This window comes from Neolamprologus multifasciatus, chromosome 10 (genome assembly GCF_963576455.1).
Source record: "Neolamprologus multifasciatus chromosome 10, fNeoMul1.2, whole genome shotgun sequence".
NCBI lineage: Eukaryota > Metazoa > Chordata > Actinopteri > Cichliformes > Cichlidae > Neolamprologus > Neolamprologus multifasciatus.
Window position 1 is genome coordinate 11304993 of NC_140448.1, and position 25411 is coordinate 11330403.

Sequence of the window (25411 nt, forward strand, 5' to 3'; positions counted from 1 at the left end):
CACACACAAGAATCTTCCTTTTTCAGATGGAGTCAAGTGTCTCCATATGGAAAAAACTGACATTTCAGAGCTATGTCAGCACATAGATTCCATTATACAGTAGTTACTGCACTTACTAAGATTCTTACACAGCTCCCCACAATATAATGATTATAACACACACTAAAGGACTAAGACTTTCTTCACTTAGTAAACAGAAATAAAACAAACAAACAAAAAACAATCTAAACAGTTATGTATGTGTTTGATTGGGACATAAAGAAGCAGATATACCATCTATTGCTATTATAAACACTGTGAAGCAGACTGAATCAGGAGAAGAGGATAGCTACTAAAAACAACTTTTTAAAATATTATTATTATTTGAAAGTTTCCAATTTGAAGCCACATTTATAACAACCGTAACAAGTAACGAGCACAAAGCCGGACACTCACCTTATTCTGCCGAATAAGGATCCAAACAGGAGCGGCTGTATGTGTTTGTGTGTGAGAGTCTGGGTTTTAACAAATAAAACTCAGACGTGTTACATTCCAGAAAGTTGCTCACATGTGAAACTGCACTGCAGTCTGCTAACGATTCCTGCCGCTGGCTGTATTTAGGCTGCAGCACGCTGCTGAGGTGACCCAGCCTACAAACCTCACACGTTCATTAGAGTGCGCTGGTCAGTCCGGCTCCTGTCCGCGGACTCATGCAGGCTGAATGGAGAGCCTCCGGCAGCAGCCAGTGTGCGCCCGCGCTCACAGCCCCGCCCACTGGTCCACATACTATATTAAGTTATGTGAGCAGGCTGGTTGCAGTCTGCCGAAGAGCGGAGGCGGTCTTTTAAGCCCCGCCTGTTCTCACGACGTCATTGGAGGAAAGTGCCATCCAATACCGCCCTCTCCACAGGGTTACTGTAAGGGGGCGTGGCTGGACCTCCATCTAGCCTTTCAGTTGTCTGCGTTTTGGGGTTTCTCGGCCAAACAACACTACAGGTAAATTATCGCGTGGGTGCAACACAACTGAAGATTTTAAGGCGTTTTGAAGATCACATTTTGGCTGTTTTACACACCACTGTTCGGCTTATTTGTGTGACTGATTTGTGTCTCTGTGGCTGACCCAAAGACCACGTAAAGTTTGTTGGTCTGAGAGGCGCACCGCTGAGTCGTACCTGTCCCCTACTTTCTCCTCAGTCCAACCAATCAGTGGACGCTGCAGCGCCACCTTTAGTTCAGTGCGTAATATCTGCATGGGTAAACTGCTAAGAGTGCAACAGCTCAAATGAGCCACTCCACTATATACAGTTGGTTGAGGCTGGAAGAGTTGTACCTCACTGAGTTTCTCTGGTTTGCTATTTTACATTACAACTATAGCATTACAGGTCACTACTCATGCATACCATGCATACTTCACATACAATGAAAATGGTTCAGATGTTAGTGGATAAGCAGATATGCTTTTAAATGCTGTGTTGTAGGTCAAAGCAACTGGGGTCCAAACATCTGTCAGTCTAGAATTGTCCTGCCCAGAGCCCAGACCTGAACGTTATTGAAGCGGTGTGGGATCATCTTGACAGTGAACATCCAAAGAAGAGCTTTGAACGTCCTTCAAGAACCCTTGGAGAACTATTCCTGAAGAAGAAAGCTGCCTAAGAGAGTTTAGATTGACTTTCAAGCTCATTACAATTGTGAAAACTCTGTTTTTGCCCTATATACTCTATGTTCTTGTTTGTACAAAAATCACTGGACCTATTTTTCAGTTTCCAATCAAAATATTAAGAAATAACGGATGGCTCTTTGCTTTTGCACAATGCTTTATTTATAAATCTGCATTATTTCTAGGGTTGCATATAAACAGAAGAAAATTTATGTGACAGGAAAGGTTAACTCCTTTTGAAAAAGGCAGCTGAAGCACATGTTCAGATCACACTCCTGCAGATCAGTTCTGGAGGCATTTGTACAAAGTTAGACTGATTTGTGGTTTTTCCTATGTCTAAAGACAAGGTAGCATGTAACACTCTAAAACAATTCTGTTGTGAAAGTTGCATCCAAAGCATGATCAAATAGGCCAACACCCCCACTCCTTCACTTCATCTGTCAAAAGATATGCTGTCTAATAGACCTCTCACAGGATGTGTGTCTCTAAATCACTCCTCAGGAGGGGAAACAAGGCCAAATGCTTCGAGTGGGTTTCATGACCGTAACAGAAAGGATGCTGCCAGAAGGGAGAATGACACCACAGGATATAAAATCATTTTCAGGCCACATAGATGTTTTGTCTGCAAAGAAAACTCTTTTGCAACTGCCTGCGAGAAAGCGTGTGAGTCTGCCAGTCGTCGCACATCATTTTCCTTTACAATTTTCCCAGTGAATAGCTATTCATGAACAGGGCAAAGACCACATGGCTCTACGTGAGGAGAACTAAATCTACACCATCGCTCCACTGTTATTCTATATATAAAAAGCTTTATCGTGGAGTCAAACCACACACATAACACACACTGGGAAACACACACTCACACACAAAGAGTCCTCTTCAAACAATGACGAAGTGAACATAAGCTGCCAATTCTCTCAAAAGCAATATTTGAACAAACCACAGCAAACGGCAAGAGAACTTTTTTTTTTCAATTTAACTGGAGATCACGAGGGAACCTTGAGAGTGTATGTATGTGAGCGAGTACGTAAAGCCACAACTCAAAAGTCCAATAACAATCACAGCTTTGCAGCTGTGATCTGTGATGATGGGTGTTGTGTCAGCCAGCCGTGCACGGTGAGAAACTTCAAAAGAAGTTTATACGTAATCTTTGTTTGTTCATTTTTTGCTAGTTACAAAGAAGGAAAGCATAGGGTATTTATTTTCAGCTTCCCAAATAAAATAGTGACCTCACCTTGGTGGTTATTTGAGACTCAGACATGCTCTCAACCTTTCCATGAGTCTTTCTATCTAAGCCAATGAATGGAGCTTTTTCAGTTTTTAGATTTTCAAGGAACTGTGTGCAGGGTTCAGCTTCAGTATAACACCGATACATTCTGTGGTTTTTTGTCAACACGTGTGAATAATATACCATTAATGTTTACGCATGAACTATTTAAATACATAAGTCTGTCAAATTTGTTTCTACGTGTGCAAAAATGTGTGTTTCAAAAACATTTCATAATGAAAACATGTCAGGCTGTAAAACATGACTGTGCATCACCCAGAAAACTTCACCCTGGGTGACAGTAATAAAATAATGAAAATTTATGCCTCAACAGTTCTGCATCATTTTGAGTAAAACTGCATAATTTAGTGTTACTTAATCTAAAAGTAAGAAAGGCCATGAGGTTTTCTTCTCCTTCTTTCACTTACTCCCTTTAGGGGTCACCACAACAGATCAGTTGCCTCTCTTTTAAGATATGCACAGCATCCTCTACACCCTCTTTCAAAAGTACTTCCTATCTCCTTTTACTACCCAAATGGACACATACTTCACCATAATGTGTTCTTACCCTGTTGTTTTATGTGGCTCATACAAATGAGAACAACCTTCATTACAAAGATATTGTTGCAAGATGTTATGAACGAATCTGTAATTGACACAGGTGGATGGTTCGAAACTGTAAGCAAAGTGCCAAAACTATGGCTCCGTCCTAAACTCTTTACACAGTCCTGCTACGAGCCGAGCCGCACTTATTATACTGGCGTGTTCATGAAACATATCAGAAATTATCTAAACTGAGTTTTTTTATCTCAGAATTGCGCAGAGACTTTTCTCTATTGAGTCTGTTACAAACACAGTGAGATGTCTGTCAGAATATAGCTATTAATGGGACTGTGTCAGTGTAGTAGACTAATATCTGAGCCATGTGCACATTTACCCAGGTGGCACAGTAACGGTACTTTAATTATCACAGGAACTGTCCATGATCAATCAAATAATGTTAGGTGTTTTTCTACACATCTTACAGGTCTTCTGTTAAACACAGATTTCAGGTTCATTTGGTGAAGCTGTTAAAAACAATGCAGCTTTCCTATGGATAAAGCTCCACCTGAGTCTTAGCCCCTGGGACCTCACACACAGTGCCCAGAGACTTCTATCTACACCTTATATATAAAAAAAAAGATCATCCATCAATTCTTCCCATTTGTGAATTACATAATTATTTTATTAAAAAATAATATTTTTAATAGTAATTGCCTTATTATTTTGTAATATTTTTATTAGGCCTCCATCACTCATTCTCACTTGGCACTTCCTTTATAGGGTTTGCTGGCTTTGAGCTGTTTCTGGTTATCACTGAAGTGAAATGGCTGGGTTTTTATATATAAACTATAGAAAACACTGAATGGATAAACCTGTGATTGCAGCATTACAATAATTTACCTCTAAAAGCCTGTAAAATTAAATACATCTTCTTTTCTTATATTTACCTGTTGAAAAATGATACAGTCTGCTTTCTATTTCTAGAGCTCCCTTCCTAAGCATTTTAAGAACAGCTCTTATTGGCTGTTTAGCAGACAATTCCAGTCACTTCACTGAGTTAGGAACCTTCCTAAACAAAAAACATCCATGAATCTCCTCTATGCTTGTTCTCTTTTCCTCCTGCCTGGCAGCTTCATCTTCAACATACTTTACCCAGCGCATCCACTATCCCTCCTCTGCACATGCCCAAAACCTCTCAACCCTGCCTCTCTAACGTTGTCTCCACAAAGGCAATGATGTTCAAGCCCACTCTTTAGAACTCAGCCTTGCAAAGGTGAGCTGGTGGAAATAAATGCTATACTATTTCACAATTTAACAAGCTGCATATTTTCTTTGATACTGTTAAAGTTAAGGATGATTCTTCCACAATGACACCCAGATGCTAGAGACTGTAAGACGAATGCATTTGTATCAATAACTGTTTTCTACAGTCACTGATTTGTACCTACTAGAAAATGAACTGATAGAAAACTTATTTGGAAATACTTTTTGTATGCCCAAATATATTAAGATCAGTGAGATTTCTCCAACAATTGCAACTGTATATTGACTGACAACGATATATTTAAAACCACAAATATTTTTATTTACAAAATAGCATTGGTGCCCCCTCCCCCAAAATAAATAAAAATAACAAAATACATTTGCGGATAAATTTACCCTTTAAAATATTAAAACTGAAAAACTGAAAACTATTAATCCTGAAAAATGTTATCTTACCGCTGGAAAGTATTAACATTCAATTTTTGTGTAAAATCTGTGAAATTTGAACGAGTTTTATTTGTAACATGGATTCATTCTTTCTGAAGAAAGCCCTCCGTCCGGTACTGTGTTGATTCACTAGAGGGCACTAATCCAAGGCAGCGGATAGTATGGGAACAACTTGCGAGAGGAGGCCATTCACTAGCCTGTTTTAGCTACACACACCTAGCTACTCTTAGCTAGCCGGCGGCTAACCAGCGAGCTAAAACATCAGTTTGTCTTAATGTCGCCTGTCTTACCAAGTGATGGCAAGAGAACAGTGTTCACAAATCGAAGCTGGTGAGTACTGACCGCTGCTTTAATTCGCGACTAAATATTTTGCATTTACGCTGTTTCCAGTTGTTTGCCAGGTAGCGAGCTAATTAACCGAGCGCAGCCCGGAGCTGGCTAACGCTAGCGCTGCTCAATAGCTACATCAGTTAGTACCAAGCTCATTTACTGTTTTTCTTTTCAGAACTCTATTACCTCATTGCCAGATTTCTGCTGTCTGGACCATGTAAAAAAGCCGCAAAGGTAATACCCTACGATGAACAAAATAGCAAGTCGTACTGGTTAAAATCGTCTAAATAAGTAGGTTTGTTAGCATCCGTAGCTAACTGTGTCTCTGTGTTGTTAGATCCTGATCGAGGAGCTGGAGGAGTATGAGGTAGGTTCAGCTGAACCTTTCTGAGTTTATTCTCATGTGCGGTTTCCGTAGTGATGCCCATCTTGACGCATTTTGGGGCCAGCTTTTTAGTAGTTTTGATCGATGCTAGATAAAGGAGCGCGATTCCCTGCCGGGACGAGCCTCGCAATTTTGTGTCCTCTCTGATATCGTCTCTTTTAACTTTAGTTGGTCCCGCAACGATGGAGTTGGAACGGGAAGAAATACAAACGGAACTTCCAAGATTGGGTGAGTGTGAATAGTCATTAATAACTTTTTAATAATATGGATCTTTTTATTCCGCTTTCGGTTGACAATAACCTTTCCATGGATGTGAACGTTTTAATTCTTTTAACCAACCAAAACGGTGTGTTTTCAGCATGTTTGTATTTATTTTAACCTATTTAAGAATCCATATTAGTGCAGGCCTGTTGATAAATAACTATATACAGGCTATGCTATTGTGTGGGCTAGTGGGCGGAGAATGAAGATAAGAGCCGATAGTGATAGGCTGAACTAGATCCAGCGCTGTGTCAGTCTTCTTTTGGAGCCAATGATATCGCAGTTGCGTTGGCGAGCGAACCGGAAGAATAGCAAGAAGCTCTTTTGATTCGCTGCAAGCTTTTCTCTCCCTCCTCTTTCTCTACCTCTCCCCCCCGGTTCCCTTGATTGTTTTCCAACTATCTGCATGACAAAACCACGCACACATCAGGCAGCAATAAACAGGAAGAGGAAAATGAAACAGTTGCAGGCTACTTATGTGTGATTGCAGAGCTGTTTGGATTGGATCTTTCTTGCCTGTATTGAAAATGAGTCAGTTAATGTTATAATCAACTTAAATTACAGGAAGTGAGACTCGTGTTTTGTTTTTTCTCATTTGCAGTGGTAACCAGCATGCACAACATTTTGTTTCACCATGTTCTGTTGTTGGTTATTAAAAAATAGTAGTTTCTTCAGTGATCAGTTAGCTGATCAATTCAGTTCAGTTGGTTTTTCAGGATTATGCCATTGTCTAGAGTCATTTAAATTAACTTTATTGTGTTGTTTTGTTATTTGTTGTATTAATATGTAATTACCATCGCTGACGCGTGCAGGTGGTGTTGAACCAGCACATTCCTGCAGACTATTTGCTCAGGATTTGCCAGCGGATAGGCCCACTTATAGAAAAGGAGATCCCACCTAGTGTTCCTGGAGTCCAGACACTTCTGGGGCTGGGAAGACAGTCCTTGCTTCGCACCAGCAAAAGTGAGCATATTCCTGTTTTTCTATGATTTTTTTTAAATGTATTTATTTTATGCTTTTTCATTAGTACCTACTCAGATCAACTCACCACAGCTTTCAGGGTTTTCCATTAGGTCCTAGTACCTGGTACCAGTTACTAAAATAGTACCTACTTGGCCAGGGTTCCAAGCGATCTGAGCAGGTACTAAAGTGTGCCGTCATCAGACTGCATGCCACCAATTGGTAGGTTATTGACGTCACCCAAAGAGTCATGAGTGTCTTGTTTGTGAAAATCTAAATTGCCAATTTTGAAACCCGGCAACGAGGGAAATGGTAACTAAAACAATGCTGTGGTCCCCAAGTCTGATGAAAAGCCACAGATTGAGTAGCAGCTATATTGTTGCCTTGATGTCCACCTTTGTGTTCCTGTAATAGCTACTACACACATGAGGTGGTACTCGATTGTAATGAAAAACCAGTCAATCTGAGGCGAGTTGATCCGAGTAGGTACTAATGGTAAAGGGGCTATAGTGCAGTATTTTTGGCATTCATTCTTCAACTCACTGTTTTTAACATAGGTTGTAGCCACAAGGTATGTAGTGGCTCAGCTGTCGCTGCACTCCACCGAGGACGTCCACCAGAACCTCCAGTGAGCAATGGAAGTTCTCCTAATGTTGGTGTGTAAACTGTTTTTTAAATACATTTTTACAACAATATATCATTTATGCCTTTTATTTCCACTAAGCACTTAGACCCCTGGTATTAAGTTGTCAGTGGCAGTGTGTTGCTTCTACTAATTATTCGTATGTGTTTCACATCAAGTGTCCATCATGGGTGCTCGCCAGGCCACAGGCACAGGTCGTTTTGGCCAGGTTCTGCCGTCTTCCGCCTACCAACACATGAAAATACACAAACGTATCCTTGGCCACCTTTCTTCAGTCTACTGTGTGGCCTTTGACCGTACCGGTCGTCGAATATTTACGGTAAGAATTTCTTATTATTTCATCATCCCTGTCTATTTTATTTTAGTGATTGTTCTTCCAGTTGTCGTGCCAGATCTAAGATAACTACTGATCTCTTCCAAAACACAACATGGAGCTTCAGCCAAAGGTGGTTTCCAGTGGAGCTGTCTTATTAATGTGTCGCTGTCGGATTGTTTTTTAGGGTTCTGATGATTGCCTGGTAAAAATCTGGGCCACAGATGATGGCCGGCTCCTGGCCACACTCCGCGGCCACTCAGCAGAGATCTGTGACATGGCTGTCAACCACGAGAACAGCCTCATTGCTTCTGCCAGCTGTGACAAAGTCATCAGAGTGTGGTGCTTACGCACCTGTGCGCCCATCACTGTGCTGCAGGCTCATGCTGCGTCTATCACATCCATACAGGTGATACTTAAAAGAAAGTGCAGAGCCCTTTTACAACATTTGAAGTATCAAATAAAACTAAAAACTTGACTACATCATACAGGAATTAAATGTTTGAAAGCAAATTCATCTACTTAATGCTGTCATCTTATCTTGAGCACTTGACCTGGGCCTGCTGCTGGCTTGTTATGTGAAATGCTGCACAGTCCTTCCCTGTGACTAACCAACACCAACTTTCCTTCTCTCCCTCCTCCAGTTTTGTCCAGCAGCCAGAGGAACAACTCGGTACCTGGCATCAACTGGTGCAGACGGCATGGTGTGTTTCTGGAAGTGGCACTCGCTCACCATGAAATTTAAGTAAGTATTGAGGCGTCTAATGTGCCATGCTTAGTGGTTGCTTGGTGGTTTTCATTAAGATAACCACAGGTTCTGTTTTTTGTTTTTTGTTTTCCCTTCCCCTCAGTGATCAGCCAGTCAAGTTTATGGAGCGTTCACGGCCCGGGGTGCAAGTCTCCACTTCATCTTTCAGCAGTGGTAAGTGTATCTCCATGCCAGGCAACAATTTGTTGTTACATGATCTCAGCTGCTGTGATTAGCAGAGCAAACACAGATCAGTTAATAACTGCACTTATTTTTTTTTAATTTTTACTTTTGTGACTCCTGTTGAAAATCAATTCCATCTCCTATTTTAGGTAAACTTTTGTTGCTTTTAAGATATTAACTTAATATCCATGCATCCGTGGAAGGCCAAACTTCCACAGATGCATATAAGAGAATCTCATTTGAGTGATGGAATAAATGCTGCCCGCAGTTTAAAAAAATAGGGTAGTGTGTTTGCAAAATGAAAAGCATTTCATCATTTGAAATGGTTACAAGTTAACTAATATACAGTATGGCGGAACATTGTGAGGGTCATTGTTGTAGACTGAATGTGTTCTTCTGTTAATAGGTGGCATGTTCATGGCTACTGGAGGCACTGATCATATGATCAGGGTCTACTATCTTGGTGCTGAGTCTCCTATGAAGGTTTCTGAGATGGATGCTCACACGGTAAGAAACAGCATCTAGTCGCTACATCCTGCTTGGTCCGCTCTGTTGTGTTTTTTAAGCTTCGTTCACACAACTTGTGTTCTTTCCTACTTTTTGTGCTTTTAGGATAAAGTCGTGGTCGTCCAGTTCAGCAATAACAGTGACAGGTGAGTGTGCTTGCTCAAATCTGCAGGGACTTCAAATATTTTTTGTGTGTTTTACAAGTGTGTGAAGAATAACTGTGTATGTGTGTCCAGCCTAAGGTTCGTGAGCGGCAGTCGCGACGGTACAGTGAAGATTTGGCATTACCAGCAGCAGGAATGGAAGAGCACCACTTTAGACATGGCTGCAAGGCTTCCAGGGTAAGAGAGGGAAGATTCGTAGTGTTTAGTGATGGCACTTCTGCCGCTATCATATTTCACGTGCGATGGGATGTTGTTTTTAGGAGCTCTGCCGCCACAGGGGACGACAAAGCTAAGCTGGTGGTGACTATGGTTGCCTGGGACCGCACTGACAGCACCGTAATCACAGCGGTGTCAAACTACCTGCTCAAAGTGTGGAGCACATCCACAGGACAGCTGCTGCACATTTTGTCTGTGAGTAGCTGAAGCCGACATTATCTGCAGCTCATTCGGTGTAAAATGGCAAATTGGCCTACTTGATTGTCTGTGCTGTCTCTCTGTTCAAGGGTCATGACGACGAGGTGTTTGTGCTGGAGGCTCATCCATTTGACTCCCGCATCATGTTATCTGCCGGCCACGATGGCAACATTTACATCTGGGACCTAACCAAAGGAGTCAAGATCCGCAATTTCTTCAACATGGTAACCGATCCTCAGCGAGCATCCCCTACCAGCAGTGCTTTGTTTTTCACCAGCTTTAAGTTCAATTTTAAATGTTTGTTTGCAGATTGAGGGCCAAGGCCACGGTGCTATTTTTGACTGCAAGTTCTCAGCAGATGGGCAGCATTTTGCCTGCACTGACTCACACGGCCATTTGCTCATCTTTGGTTTTGGCTGCAGCAGACCATATGAAAAGGTAACTGCTAGCTGAGTCTTGTTTGCCCAAAACAATCACCCCTATCATTTCCTCACTTTTAAAGGAACATTTAGAATAAATATTTGGACAGCACAGTGGATTTGTGATTACACATTTTCTTTAATCATAAGAATCGGTGTCACCCTGTGGCGGCGCGTTGTTCTTGTTCCCCTCCAGATTCCCGACCAGATGTTCTTCCACACGGACTATCGCCCTCTTATCCGTGACTCTAATAACTACGTCCTGGATGAGCAGACGCAACAGGCGCCACACCTCATGCCTCCACCCTTCCTTGTGGATGTCGACGGGAATCCTCATCCTCCTCACTACCAGCGCCTGGTGCCTGGACGGGAGAACTGCAAGGAAGAGCAGCTAATACCTCAGATGGGATACATGGCTAACAGTAAGCACAGATTCACAGGTGAAAATTCAGAAGAAGTGACAGATGGTATTTGATGCTTGATTTCTCCTTGCTTTACTTAGATGATGGAGAGTTGGTTGAGCAGGTTCTTGGCCAGCAAACGGCAGAAAATGGAGAAAGCCCATTGGACAATCTCATCAGACAGCTGCAGAATGAACAAGATGAGCGTCAGAATGCAGAGCGGGAGGCAGAAGGGGAAGAAGGTGTGTTTTGGTTTTTTTTACTCAAAATGATTGAAGTTTTTTCCCAAAACTTTAAGTGTCTTTTGTCTTGTGTCCCACCCCTCTCCCAGAACCAGCCACGGCAGACCCTCCCTTCTGCTGAAGGTTTCTTCCTGTTAAAAGGAAGTTTTTATTTTCCCACTGTTTGCCAAGTGGTCGCCTGATTTTTGGGGGTTTTCGCTCCAATATTGCAGGTGCTTTACTAGTGGTGCAACGGATCACGGTTGATCCAAAATCCGAACCGATCCCACTCCACAGTTCAGTACGCACGTGATCCGAAGATTTGAAAAAGAAAAAAAAAATTCCGTATTCCGTTGTGCTAAACAAGGGGTTTAAACTGTGAGGAACGTGCTTGAGCCACGCTATGATATCTCGTTGCGTGTCCACTTCAGTGTGACAAGATCGTTCCAAGCATGTATGAGCATGAAAAGTTTAAAGTTATGGCTGAATTGTCCCAGGCATCTTCTGTTGCTCTAACTACAAATGGGTGGACCTCCAGGGCAACGGAAAGCCACGTGACCGCTCGTTATATCACAGCAGAGTGGTAGATACAAAGCCTTGTACTGCCCTATAGATTACATTAGATTAGATGACACTTTATTTATCCCTCGGATGGGTTCTTCCGGGAAATTCAGTTTCCAGTAGCACAGCACCAACAGAAGTTGCAGAATGTGAGCAGAAATATACCATATATACACATATATAAATACAGAGAATACAAAAGGGATAAATAGAATAAATAGGAATAAGAATACAAGGGAACGGCACATTTCAAGTATTGTGAGTCTATTACACCGTTGGATATGAACAAAAACTGTTGCACAGTGAAAAGGCACTACAGCTTACTTGTTCCCCCCTCCTTTGTCCCCGTTTCCTCTCCAGCGAGGAGTTAAACAGTTTGATGGCGTGTGGGACAAAGGACTTTTTAAGTCTGCTGGTCCTTGACTTTGGGAGAAGCAACCTGTCACTGAACAGACTCCTCTCGTTGTTTATGGCCGTGTGCAGAGGATGCAGAGGATGCCCAGCATGGTCCATAATGTCCATATTGCACCTTAATTTGTTTTTATATAAGTGCGTGGAATGAGTCTTCAGTTGAATGTTTTTTAATAGGCTAAAAATACTTAAATAAGTAAATGGCGACTCGAATTTTTGTCTTTTTTTCCCCTATTTTTGCTGATCCGAAAATTGATCCGATCCGTGACTTAAAACCGTGATCCGATCCGAACCGTGAGATTTTTGATCCCTTGCACCACTAGGCTTTACCGTACAATATAAAGCGCTTTGAGGCGACGCTTCGTTTTATTTGGTGCTATATAAATACACTTAAATTAAATCGAAGAAAACATTTTTGGCTTTCTCAGTGGCTGAGGTTATACTTGTGAAATTCTACTGTTTTTGCAAAACTCTGAACATAAACATTTCTTGTCAAGTTTTTCCAAAAGTGGAGTTTGTCCCCAGTAACCTGTAATTATATTTAAAAGAAAAAAATATATAATCTTGTTTTCAGCTAGTGAAGGCGCAGAGGCAGTGCCCTCCTCTCCAGTTGTTGCACCTCGCAGAAGTGGGCAGGTGGATGGGGTGTGGCAAATGCAGCATAACGCCCTTCCCAGTCAGGTGGCCACCGAGAGGGACCTGCTGGCCTGGAGCCGCAGAGTGGTGGTCAATGAAGTGCTGCAGGGGATATTCAGGTGAGGAGGATGAAGGGAATTAGATTAGTTTTAAGGGGATTGCATAGAAAGATTTGATTTTAAAGCAAGGAGATCATTTTTTTTATAGGAATTCATAATGCTTTTTTAAATTTATTTTTAAGAGTTTCAGAGGAGTGCAGACAAGCCAAAGGTGACATTGAATGTTCTCTATATAACGCTGAGAGGAAGAAGAAACCAGTAACCTGTGCACCTAAGGTACGCTATTTTCTGCGTCACTATTGTTACATCAGAAATTGCACATGTGCTAATTCATTCCTGATATTTTGGGTTTCGTAGAGCGATCTCTTGTCTTCACGCCTGCGCTCCCTGCGGCCCACGAAGAAAACTCATAAGCGCCATGCCTATCAAACCCGGTCAGCTCAAATCCGGCGTCCTGGAACCAGGAGTAGAAATTCCAGCAACCGACGTACCTCTAACAGCCAGATGGACTCGGAGAGTGATGGAGAAGTATGATTCACCTTGTTCTGCTTGATTTTTAAAGTTACCGTGCCATAACGTCACTTAGTAAACAGGAATAAAATCAGAAACAAGTGCTAACTATTAGCAGTCATTCATGTTATACTGAAGGTTTTGGATGTATTTTTGTTAGCAGGCAGAAGAACAGGTGGAGCAAACCGATGCATCTTCAGATGGTGATGCTCGGTGGCAGAGTGAAAGCAGCTCCAGGTAAATAAACACACTGATCGAGGAGAATTTTCAAAATATAGTCTGATCACCTGCCTGACGATACCCCGCTTTGATTCCCAGCGATTCCTCCAGTGAATATTCTGATTGGACAGCGGATGCTGGGATCAATTTGCAGCCGCCAAAGCGACCTACCAGGAGACCTGTGCAGCCTCCAGATTACAGCAGCTCTGAGGAAGAAGAAGGAGATAACGAAGCCAAGGAGGCAAGGACGAGGGAAAATGAGAAGAGGAAGAAGAAGTCCAAGGAGACCAAACAAGTGAGCCACCTGCAGCTGCAGTATTCACAGTAAAAGCACATTTTGCTAGTTGTCACATAACATGGCACGAGTATGTACTTTAACATAGTAAATCATATACACTCAGAAACCCACATCCTCTCTGGGTGGACTTGATGCGGAAGAGTGGCTGCCGCCATCTTGGATTATGGAGACTGTCCCCCGCCGCTCTCCTTTTGTTCCACAAATGGGAGATGAAGTAAGGACTGACGCTCCTAATGTCAAACAGGAAATACATGTTACATCACACTTTTTAAAATCATGATTCTCCTGTCCTCCTCCAGCTCATCTACTTCAAACAGGGCCATCAGGCTTACGTCCGGGCTGTTCGCAGAGCTAAGGCTTACAGCATCAACCCTCAGAAGCAGCCGTGGAACAGACTCAACCTCAGGGTGAGGCACAGTTTTATATAATAGCAAGTGCTGTGTATCGGCGCCAGCGTGCTCCATTAGTGCCCAAGCTGTTTGGAGAGTCTGAAAACGGCAGCCAATTTTTGTAACCACCTGAAAGCGGTAACCTGGTGGTCTCACTCACTTTGCACTGCTCTTAGACATGAGCAAAAATTAGCAAACCTCTAAGCTCTCTGCTGGGGGACTCAGCAGAGAGCTTAGAGGTTTGCTAATTTTTGCTCATGTCTTGCAACCCCACTAGTTCACCACAATCTGCTGCTGTTTTTGTAAATGAAAACAACTTGAATCTCTTGAAACACAATATACAGAATGCCACAGTAATCCTTCCTTACAGGAGTTTGTACAGCTGCATTGACCTCCTTTTCTCTTCTTCCGCCTCAGGATCAGGAATCTGTGAAAGTGGTTGGAATTAAGTATGAAGTGGGACCTCCTACCCTCTGCTGCCTAAAAGTGGCGTTCTTGGACCCAGTCTCAGGGAAAATGACCAATGAGTCTTTCTCCTTAAAGTGAGCATGAGCAATACTTGTATATTCAATGTAATAAACGACTGTGACCACATGTATTTGACCACTTTTTCATTCCCACACTCCCCAGGTATCATGACATGCCTGATGTCATTGATTTTCTGGTACTGCAGCAGTTTTACAACGAGGCTAAAGAGCACAACTGGCAACCTGGTTAGTCACTCCCCAGCAGTCTCCTTCCTGTATTTACTGCTCACGTAAAATTTTAAGGACTGTCCATCACCTTAGTTTGATCCTCTGTTCAGGCATGAGGTTCCGCAGCATCATTGACGACGCCTGGTGGTTCGGCTCTGTGGAGGATCAAGAGCCCCTGCAGCCAGAGTATCCCGACAGCCTGTTTCAGTGCTACGCAGTAAAGTACGTCTGTGTGTGAGCAGAGCTCACTGTAATTTTTTAATTTATTTTTTGCTGGCTTCATGTCACCTTCTCCACAGTAAAATCAGATAAGCATCTCTAATCTCATACGCAGCATGATCTAGTGGCATATTATCACATTTGTTTCATCAGATGGGATAACGGTGAGCGGGAGAAGATGAGTCCCTGGGATATGGAGCCTATTCCTGAGGAAGGTCAGTGCGCCCCAGGGTGGCTGTGGCTACAGTGTATCTTGCCATCACCAGTGTGTGAATGTGTGTGTGAATGGGTGGATGACTGGATATGTAAAGCGCTTTGGGGTCCTTAGTGACTAGTAAAGCGCTATATAAATACAGGCCATTTACCATTTTACCATTTATTTATTGAAATGTGTGTATTATTTTGAAATATGGCGCTCTGTTACAGAAGATAAAAGACGCAGAAAAAAGTCAAACATAATCGTACCCAATAAAAGGGAAATACTGCACATTATGGCATTTCTATTGAAAATAAACACATTTGATCTAATTCATCTAACAGCGGGGTAGAAACCCACAACAAAAACATTGTCTGCCCTTCATTTCCGTGTCCTTATTGGAATAACCATAGAAATGACAGGGAGACATTATACACACACTGTTCTGTTGAGTTGCATATAAATAATGCCAGCACCCACCTACACTCTTTACATGTTGTTTCCTGCAGTCATTTGTTTTCTGTAGTTTGTTAATTAGGAGCCATGGCAGTTTTAACAGGTAGCAATCTAGACCGTACCTGAAAATTTGAAACCTCCCCAAAGTCCTTTTCAAATAGCATCATACTGACATCAAGTAGTTCATTCTGAATGACAGGCTCGTATGAATGGAAATTTTTACATTACTTGTATTTCTTCTCGGTCAGCACAGATTTATTATCCCATTTTCTCTCAGTAGCAAAATGGTAACAAAATCTCTTGTCACTGTAACACTGTTTGTGTTTTTATTGAATTCTATTCCATTAATTTTAACCCAGAGAATTCTTTATAGCCTGCAGTGTAACTTTTAACTACCAAAAAAAAGTATTTTACTTCTCTCCTTTTTTTTTCTTGGTTACTAACTGCTGTTTAATGTTCTAACACTTTTGTGGCTCCATCAGCTGCTTTGCCAGAGCAGGTTGGTGATGGTGTGGAGGTGGCAGAAGAGGAGCTGAAAGCTCTACTCTATGAGCCTCAGGAAGGTGAATGGGGGGCTCATACACGAGATGAAGAATGTGAGCGAGTCATTCATGGCATCGATCAGCTTCTGACACTGGGTATGCCTCCCAAAAGGATTGATGAAGCTTTGCGGTAAAGTACAATCTGACCTTGTTTTCCTGACCTTTGCTAGGTTTGATTTTATTTGTGTTTGTTCCCCAGATGTAGCCAAGGCGTTCGCATTACCGGTAAATTTGCAGGACTACCCTCTGTACTGCACCGTAGTGGCTTACCCCACTGACCTCAGCTCCATCCGCACACGTCTGGAGAATCGCTTTTACAGGTGAAGCATCATGCACTCATAAACCTTCTCTGTGAGTTCAAAGTCCTGGTGTGTTAACGTCTGAGTTTCAACCACTGATGCGTTCCTCTGCTCCAGGCGGATCTCTGCATTAATGTGGGAGGTGCGTTACATCGAACACAATGCCCGCACTTTCAATGAACCTCAAAGCCCCATTGTAGCAGCCGCCAAGGTGGTGACTGATGTTCTCCTTCACTATATCGGGTAAGACTTGACAGAGTTTCTGCTGTGTTAAATTCACCGATGCTTTAACAGTGGAGTGACCATGATGAAAACAAACATTTCTGATGCCGTGATCCCGCTGCCTCATTCAGGGACCAAAGTTGCATCGACGTCTTGGATCTGTATCGTAAACTGAAGTCTGAAGTCAGCAGTGAAGCTGAGGTGGGTGTTGCACAAGTATTTCCGTGTTTGTGTGGTTTGTATTATTAGACTGACTATAGGATTCCTGCAGATCACTGAAAAAGTCAGTAGAAAAGAAAATGAGGTCTTTTAATGTTTCATGTTTCCTACAAAATTAGTTACTTTATTTTAGGATGTGATTTGAACCATTGCACTAGAGATTAGCTTAGGAAGCCAACTGTATTTGTTATCCTGTAATCCATTAATGACCTGATGTAGACGTTGCCTTTGTTTCTTGCTTGGTTTGGAAATGAAAAGGAAACATAGGCTATCCCAGCTGGAGATCACTGTATCACATTCACATGTCCCAAAAAGCAAATGGAAACATGGATTTTTATGTGGTTGGTTTTTTGGGGTTTTTTTTTTTTTTTGCAGTTTGACTTGGACGTAGATTCAGACACTCCAGGAACATCTACAGGACACCGGGTAAGGCAGCAGTTGATATTTGGCAGGATTTTTAACCTCCCAGCTGTTGTCTCAGTCTCAGTGACTTTCATTTTGTCTCTGCCAGGGAGGCACTGCAAATTCTAAGAAGCGTGGTGTGGTTCTGGATCCGAAAGCCTGGCGAGGTCAATGTCGAGAGCTGTTGCGTCGAATGACAGCTTCCACGAATTCCGAACCTTTCAGGCAGCCTGTGGATCTCTTTGAATATCCGGTAAAACAATCAGGATAAACCTCCATTTAAAATAAAACCACACATGCCAGACAATTTTTACAGCTTAAAGTAGCATTTGCAGTGCATGCTGCAAGTGTAAAACTGAAGTTGCATTCAGGTGAATCACTGTGTTCTTCAGAGTTTCTGCTCTCTTTTTTTGTTCAGGACTATCGAGACATCATTGACACTCCCATGGATCTGGGTACAGTGTCAGAGACACTGGCAGTAGGAAATTATGAAAATCCGATGGAGTTTGCCAAAGACATCCGCCTCATTTTCAGCAACTCTAAAGCATACACTCCGAACAAGAAGTCACAGGTGAGTAGCTCACTGAGAAATAAAACATTCTGTAAAAACGCTGTTGTTATAGGTGCAGTCTGAGAAAGCTTTGGTTTAGCGTTTACATATCGCATTCTTTTATTTCTAGATCTATACCATGACCCTCAGCTTGTCGGCCTTCTTTGAAAAACACATCATCTCCGTCATTTCTGACTACAAGTCTGCCATTCAGAACGAACGGCGGGCTCGTCAACATCTCACTTACAGGAACAGATTGCACAATGGAGGCAGCTCGCCACCTAATAGTCCATCCCACAGGTACTCGGCCACATTCACAAACCTAGACGCACCGTGTTATCAGATTATATTTTTCACTCGGGCCCATCAAAGTGTCTGCAGCTTCTGAAAGCATCTCAGAAGTGCCGTACTGAAATAAAGAAATGTTTTCTCTTTAATATCATTTCAAGGTGTCGTGGTTGGAAAAACGATTCCAGAAACTGCTGAAAGTTGCAGGCAGCCTGTCGTTGTTTAGATTTATTATTGTGTTGTTAACAATAATTCTGAACTGTTGCTTCTTTCTTGTTCCCCTCTCCTGCCCAGCTCAAAAGGAAAGCACAAGTCAGGGAAGGCATCAAAGCAAAAAAAATCCCAGACCTCAACAAAGAATCGTTCTCAGAGATCACATAAAGGTACGTCTGCACTGTTGTGGCTTTCTGTGCTTTATAGATCCTTCTGCTGCGTAGACTCGTGCAGTGAGCTGCAGTGAGTTGGTTAAAGTAATAGCTCTTACTCTTCAAAAACCAGAATGACCTCAGTTTGGTTTTAATCCATTGAAAAGCTGCAGAGGTTGTTTGTATCAAAACTTAACAGATGTTTGTTTCCTGTGAATCAAAGCGTAACATCAGTGTCATTTTTCTTTTTTTCAGCTTTTACAGTACATACAGATGGCTCATTAAAAGTGTCAATAAACAACTTATTATATAGTAGCAGGGGCAGTATGACTGAACATTTATATACCAGTATTTTAGAAGCCTTGCAGTTTCATGACATATCACCTTTAAAAAATAATAATTATAATAACACACATTTTATTTCATAATTGTGTCTTCACATAGCTTTACAGTGACTCGTTCTTCAGGACTGGATAGGATGTAGAAACATAAATGTCTTGATAAACTAAAAAATTACACATCTGAAACAAAACATAATCTTTCAACAAAACTGGCATGTGTGGAACAAGGAGCTGCCTATTCCACTCTGAGGTCACACGTAATGACGCTGAAGTCAATATAAGGCTTCTTACTGTTGATGCTTCCTGCAGCAGAGCTAGGAAGTGCAGCTTTGAAACAAACTCTGTTTGCGCTTTTCCTTCCAAACTTTGTGGCACAAATTATTCATTTGGAAAGACGTCAGTTAGTCTTGAGTAACGCATTAAGCAAAAGTTGATGTGACGCAAAAAGCAATTCTCTCCTTTTTTTTCTTCTTTTTTTCCCCAAGGCCAAAAATGCTCCAAACAGCAGATTCTGCCCTCTTTTCTTTATCCTGCATCACTTTTTGCTGTTGTTGGAAGTGGTGACTGTTTGCTGTTAGTTAAGCTATGCTAAAAACAATTTCCGTTTCTGCTAGAATGTTTGTTTCCCCCAATTAAGAGAGTTAAAAATTGTCATTTTAAATCAAATTCTGCATCCTAAAACTGTAACGATTAATACAGGCACATCTCAACAGAGGTAACACGTGCGACAGCGCAAGAAAAACTGACCAAAGGTGTATATTGAGAATCCCGTCTTTTAGAAATGTCTGGAAAATTTAGTTTATTGAACAAACTGCAAACAAACAGTGAGTGGTTCTGCCCCAAATCTTTGTCCAGCAAACATCAACTGTAAGGGGAAAGCCGTACTCAGCATGGCCATGCAAGCCTAGAGGTGTCAGTCAGCCAATAAAATCTCCCGCCTGAGTGATGCAGGCAACTTTTCCCACCTTTAGCATGTGGTGGTGACGCTGTGTGGATACTGATCAATCTAAGGTTTTGTGTAAACTTGTCTTTTAGTTTTAGGAACATGCTACAAGCCAGTATTTATCTATTTATATCGTCACTAAATCTGTAGCAGGTCAGCAAATCATGGAAAATAAACCAGGATGGAAGAATGAATGAAATATCCATGTTAATCAAGGAGTTTTGAAAGCTTGGGGACATGAAAAAAGGAAAATATGAAAACGCTACCAAACAAAAGACAAAAAAATCAGTTTTCAGAGAAACTGAAGAGAAATGGTAGGAATGGCAAACAAAGTATATTTTTCCACTTATAAAACAGGTCACATTTCAATTTGTCCATTTGGCTCTACTTTGTTTAGTGTTAGTTAGGTAATATCGAGGTTAGCATCCCAACAAAAAGCTTCTAGTATCTTCTAATGTGATTAGTTGCTTCTGTACTCTCAGCTTTTCTGATGGATAATTGTAGCTTTTTTTTTTCTTTAGCTCAGCAAAGCGGTAGTGTAGCAGAGGAAGAGGACGTCCAGCCTTCTTCCCCAACTTCAGGGACGAGTGTCAGGAGCAGAAATCAAGGACCACATCGGGTGACCCGCAGCCAAGCAACTCCCGTGAAGAAATCCGGTATTGCGAGCAGTAACTAAAAAGCATGCACGTTTCCCCTTTTCAGTGTTTCTGCAAAGTTACGGTGCAGAAATGACCCGCCGCCCTCTTGTTTTCCATCAGGTCACCAGAATAACTTGCACCTAAGTAACGGCTCCAGACAACGGCACTTGCGAGAAACGTCGCAGTCCGACGATGAAGAGGAGGCGTCAGGATCCAACAGCTCCTCGTTGGAGTCGTCCTCCACCTCGTCGTCATCATCCTCCTCCTCCTCATCCTCCTCCTCCTCCTCCTCCTCATCGTCTGACAGCGACAACAGCTCTGACTCTGAGGTGGAAAAGTACGTGGAGGGAGGAGGAGATCACGACTACAGCAAAGCCCCCTGCCTGTCAGTACGCCTCTCAGCTAAGGGTAAGGTGGCAGCCTCAGGAAAGAGGAGACACAAAGGAGGAGAGGACACAGAGGCACAGGGACCTAAACGAGCACGACTGCAGCTTGAGGTAGAGGAGCAGGAGGATGATGAGGAGGAGGAGGAAGAGGCAGAGGAGGATGAGGAAGAAGAAGAAGAGGAGGAGGAGGAGGAAGAGAAAGAGCAGCAGCAGCAGCAACAGGTGGATTTAAAACATGAGGAGGAAGAAGAGGAGGAGGAGGAAGAAGAAGAAGAAGAGGAGGAAGAAGAGGAAGAGGAGGAGCCAGAGGACGAGGATGATAACAACTCTGAGGTGCAGACACGAGCAGCAGCAGCTCCAGCAGCAGCTAGCAGCCAGAGAGGCAGCCAGTGTAAGTCTCGGCGGGTCAACACACGAAACCAGGGCCGCAGGACAGTTCGATACGGAGACGACTCGGAGGATGATGGCCATGGGTCGAAAGACGACCCTCTAAACCTGGGCATGTCCCGCTCAGGACGGGTACGCCGTATGACTGAGAAAGCCCGTGTCAGCCACCTTATGGGCTGGAGTCACTGACACGTCGCCCCTCACCCATCCCCTTTTTTCCAAACCTCAATGAAAGAACGGTAAAACATGAGTAACACATCAGGGATTATTCTTTTTCTTTTTATACAAATTTGTGTGTGTGTATATATAATATATAAATATGATTTCTCTTTTTATCTAAAGACTGATTATGACTCAAACTGATAGCCGGTGCTCATAAAATGTTGCCACGGATTTTTTTTTTCTTCCCTGGTCAACAGAGCTTCTGTTCAACACGGACCCTCTCCAACTGGATTAACTCACCTCGGCCTTACTGCTTCTCTGGAAGAGCCCTTACAACACAGCTCTGGTCTTCTTCCTCCTCATCCTGTGGTTTCACGTCCAGAACTTTAAACACTATATAAAGTCCCCTTCTTCCCTCCAGCAACCTTTCTTGCTCCTGGTCACCAAAGAAGGATGTGGAGATGCCAAAAAAATGGTGCTCGTATAGATATCTGTAGTTTTGTTTTGTTTAATTTTATTTCTTTTTCACTGAGTAAATCAGCAAAACTGTTGTGGTAGTGGTCACAGCCACAGGTGCAGAATCACTTAAGGTATCTGATGTCAACCTTTCTCGTTTGCAGCACAGACTTCCATCTGATTGTGCTCTCCTCAACTGAGGACTAGCAATATTAGGAAGAAGTGGGTAAAATAAAATGGCAACACGCTCTTACCCCAGGGCATAAAATACTGCTGTTGTTCTTGGCTTTGTACAGATGTTGTCTTGAGATGGGGTTATGTCACATTTGGGTGCTTCATTGTATTTCAATTTTTACTTGCTGGTGAGATTTGAACACCAAAAACTGCTTGGTTAGGAAAAAGATTGTTGTTTACACCTGCTTGTTGAAGAAGAAAAGTTTACCTGCTGTGTTTAAATGCGACTCCAAGCGGTCCATAAGACCCAAACTGTTTTGTATTTGAGTGGTTTCCATAACCCATCACTACACTGTCTCCACCTCTTTGCATTTCTTTGAGACACTGGTGGTTTTGACACAACAGCAGTATTTGACGCCCTGGGAGCAGACGGAGAATAGATTACCATAGTAATATTATCCCTTTCAATGTCCTTGGTCTGTGAATGTGAAAGGAAATGTCTTTCCCCAGCTTCTTCTCGCTTGGGTCTTCTCTTCAGCACTGTTATTTAGATAGAGTTGGGTGCTGTTTTTAAAGGGTAAAAGTGGTGTATTCTTTCTTTCGGGGGTAACAAAGCCACTGTTTTTAGTGCTGTTGTACTCTGAGTGATCAGACCTGCAAATATTCATGGTTATTTCCGCAGCTCCTTCTCTACCCAGCCTGTGCAAAAGCAAAGGAATCCCCTGGCCAGCTCTCTTCCACAGAAATATTTATTTTTCCATTGCATTATACTCGGGTTACTTTATCTATTTCATACTTTATTAGTGATGAGGAAAAAGGAAATATTTGCACATTTATCTCCTCCATGTGGCAGCTGAGTAATAAAGATATTAGAGAAATAAGATGAAACCTCATTTTTGTGTAAGAATGTTTGAACTGTGCCGGCGGCACTTTCGATTCAGCCTCCCCCCCCCCCCCCCCTTTTTTTTTTTTAGCTTTATATAAATATAAGTAGAAATCTTTTTCAATCTGTGCATGATTAAACTGAAGGTCTCATCTGATTGCGCTTTCTTCTGGTTAACAGCAGAAGTGTCATCCTTGGATCACCGTTTCTTCTCTTTGTAGCCTGATGGGTTTCAAACTTTGATAGTAGATCAACTGCACACATGATGGCTTTCTCCATCACTCTATACAATCACTCCCCCCCCCCCCCCCCCCCCCCGCCCCCCCATGACTTACATTCTCATATCAACACTGGATGCTATGATTCAGACACACCTTCTCACCCCTCCGTGTGTCACTGAGGAGAGAGGCAGGCCTCCGAAGTTATTGTAAAGCTCGGTTAGTGACAGATTCTGAGAGACGAAACACAAATCGGCGTCTAAAATCAGGTGTGCTGAGCAGCAGCATTAACTGGTGTCTTGGAATTCCTGGCTCAGTGTGGGAAGACTATTCTTATTTTCATACAGTATTTTCATACAGTAGATGACGCTTAGTCTTGCCTCAAAGCATCAGATTAGTCAACAATGACAACGTTCTCCCATAGGTTGAATAAGCTTAATGTGTTTTTTATAATGTTTTAATTGTGTTTTTTTTTTTTTTTAATAAAAAAGAAAATGAACTTCTCTTAGAATTTTGTGCCCCCTTTTTTTTCTTTTAGAAAATTTTCCATGTCTGATATCTGTCCACGCTAAGCCTGCATAAGCTTGAAGGACTATTCGCCCAACACAGGGACTGAGTCATCAGTTGTCTTAGTAATGGGTCGTAAACAGCCACCGAAGGCAGAGATTCGAGAGTTTCTGAACACTGGGGCTGCTGACTGTGATGGTAGGCAGTCATAAACCTCACTGTACCATTTGCAACTGCCTAACTGCATTAATGCACTGAAAGCTGGGGTGAGTCAGACAAGGAACAAACAAGGTTGAGCTGTGACGCACTGTGCTCCACCACACCTAGAAACTGCAGTGATGCTGGAGGATCTTACGATTTCTAACTATTCGGTGCATAAAGAGATAAAGGTCATTTTTAGTGTGATAAGTGTGCCAAACAGCAACAAAAAAAAAAGGAAAAGGTGACTTGTTATATAAAACACCTTCATTCTATATCTAAATTGAGTCTTAAACTGCTAAATCCTCAAATGCTTATATCAAGTGATTAAAATCTGATTAAAGGCTTTTTCTTTGTAAACTACAGCTGCTGGGTGAGTGCAGCACACGGCAGGAAAAGAGTGTGTTGGCCAGTTTTGTCTTCAGCATTAATAAGGTAATGATTAGAATTACATCCTTTAAAATGCAGCATTATACAATTGAGGGTGGTCTTACCAAAATACTGTGAAAATTGGTAATGTGCTCCTGGGAAAGTATGAATTATTCATATAAAACGTAAATCCTAGAGACACACCCATCAGCTCTCACAAGACTGATTATAGGTCCTCATCTTAATAATGTGCCAAAACATAACCTAGAGTAAGGATGTAGCATCCCTCAGGACATTTTTCTAATTATATGACCCATCCACCCTTTTTCTTAACCACATTTACACAGGTTAAAGTTGTGTGGGGCTCCAGCCAAATGTCATTCGGCAAATGAGATGCGTCCTGGGATGGGTTGCCATTCAATTTAGAATTGCCAGTTGACCTCACATGCAGAAGATCCATAGAGTAGTGGTTTACACATTTTACTAACAAGGGGAAGTTCCAATTCCTGGAGGAATCTGAGTATCTGGCATAAAAATCTGCCCAATCAAACATGCAGAGCTGCCACTGTGGCATCTCCTGGTGAATAAGGGGGAAGATGAAAGTAGCTGCGTAGTTGACCTGATGAAAAACCCAAACTCTACACAGAAAGACCGCAGCCACCTGGTGGATTTGAACCCAGGACCTTCACCACCATACACCAATCTGCCTAATTATACTAATAACTCATAATGAAGCACAAGAATATTATTATTCTAAATGTGGCAGAAAAAGTAAGGACAGTGTGGGGTTTTTTTTGCATTTCTTTGTTGTAACAATACTTCTTGGCAATAAATCTTAAACCACTGGAAGGTCTGTTTCCCCTTAAATGGTGGCACATTTGTAAGGTAAATGCATTTGTGGGTTGAGCAGCAGAGTTGAGCATGTAGGTTGCGCTGAAGAAAAATATATTCTGCTATTGACACTTGTTTGGTGCTGTTTATTGGATTGAATGATTGAAGTCTAATGAAGCAATTTAAAAATGTATTCATTTAACAACAGAGGCCTTGGCGTGTAGAGCCACAGTAGCCTGGCACCTCCCCATCATGCTGGTCAACCGCTTGGTCACAC

General features: G+C 42.2%; 2 protein-coding genes and 1 long non-coding RNA gene across 4 annotated transcripts in view; 2 read left to right on the forward strand and 1 right to left on the reverse strand.

The window, feature by feature from the left end:
* The window catches only part of npas2 (neuronal PAS domain protein 2), a 47633-nt gene extending 46934 nt beyond the window's left edge, over positions 1 to 699 (reverse strand). The window contains exon 1 of the mRNA XM_085175415.1: positions 436 to 699. The gene's annotated coding sequence lies outside the window, so the exon portion shown is untranslated. The remainder of the gene's footprint in view (positions 1 to 435) is intronic.
* Positions 700 to 796: 97 nt separating this feature from the next.
* On the forward strand, positions 797 to 4511 carry LOC146509643 (uncharacterized). Its single transcript, XR_014876531.1, has 2 exons — positions 797 to 975; positions 1458 to 4511. It is a non-coding gene; the product is annotated as an uncharacterized LOC146509643 (long non-coding RNA).
* Positions 4512 to 5262: 751 nt separating this feature from the next.
* brwd3 (bromodomain and WD repeat domain containing 3) lies at positions 5263 to 23016 on the forward strand. 2 transcript variants are annotated; one of them, XM_085175406.1, is made up of 40 exons: positions 5263 to 5486; positions 5662 to 5720; positions 5824 to 5853; positions 6040 to 6099; positions 6945 to 7095; positions 7650 to 7748; positions 7894 to 8054; positions 8236 to 8457; positions 8693 to 8793; positions 8900 to 8970; positions 9386 to 9486; positions 9592 to 9632; positions 9723 to 9827; positions 9911 to 10061; positions 10154 to 10288; positions 10374 to 10502; positions 10680 to 10905; positions 10986 to 11126; positions 12652 to 12832; positions 12955 to 13048; positions 13130 to 13300; positions 13446 to 13519; positions 13601 to 13796; positions 13903 to 14013; positions 14099 to 14206; positions 14606 to 14730; positions 14819 to 14901; positions 14994 to 15105; positions 15256 to 15317; positions 16237 to 16392; positions 16496 to 16616; positions 16713 to 16838; positions 16949 to 17018; positions 17412 to 17462; positions 17548 to 17691; positions 17857 to 18009; positions 18119 to 18288; positions 18571 to 18659; positions 20447 to 20581; positions 20684 to 23016. In XM_085175406.1, the coding sequence occupies exons 1-40, from the start codon at positions 5453 to 5455 to the stop codon at positions 21523 to 21525; spliced, it is 5391 nt and encodes a 1796-aa protein (XP_085031532.1). In that variant the 5' UTR covers positions 5263 to 5452; the 3' UTR covers positions 21526 to 23016. The 2 variants fall into 2 exon arrangements, with proteins under 2 accessions (XP_085031532.1, XP_085031531.1); XM_085175405.1 differs by having other exon boundaries at positions 5264 to 5486; positions 13443 to 13519.
* The last annotated feature ends 2395 nt before the right edge of the window (positions 23017 to 25411 follow it).

Coding starts and splice junctions, on each gene's coding strand:
- brwd3 (XM_085175405.1), top strand. CDS start 5,453: ATGGCAAGAGAACAGTGTTCACAAATCGAAGCTG. Junction 9,633..9,722: donor TTCAGCAATAACAGTGACAG/GTGAGTGTGCTT, acceptor ATGTGTGTCCAG/CCTAAGGTTCGTGAGCGGCA. Junction 14,731..14,818: donor AATGAGTCTTTCTCCTTAAA/GTGAGCATGAGC, acceptor CACACTCCCCAG/GTATCATGACATGCCTGATG.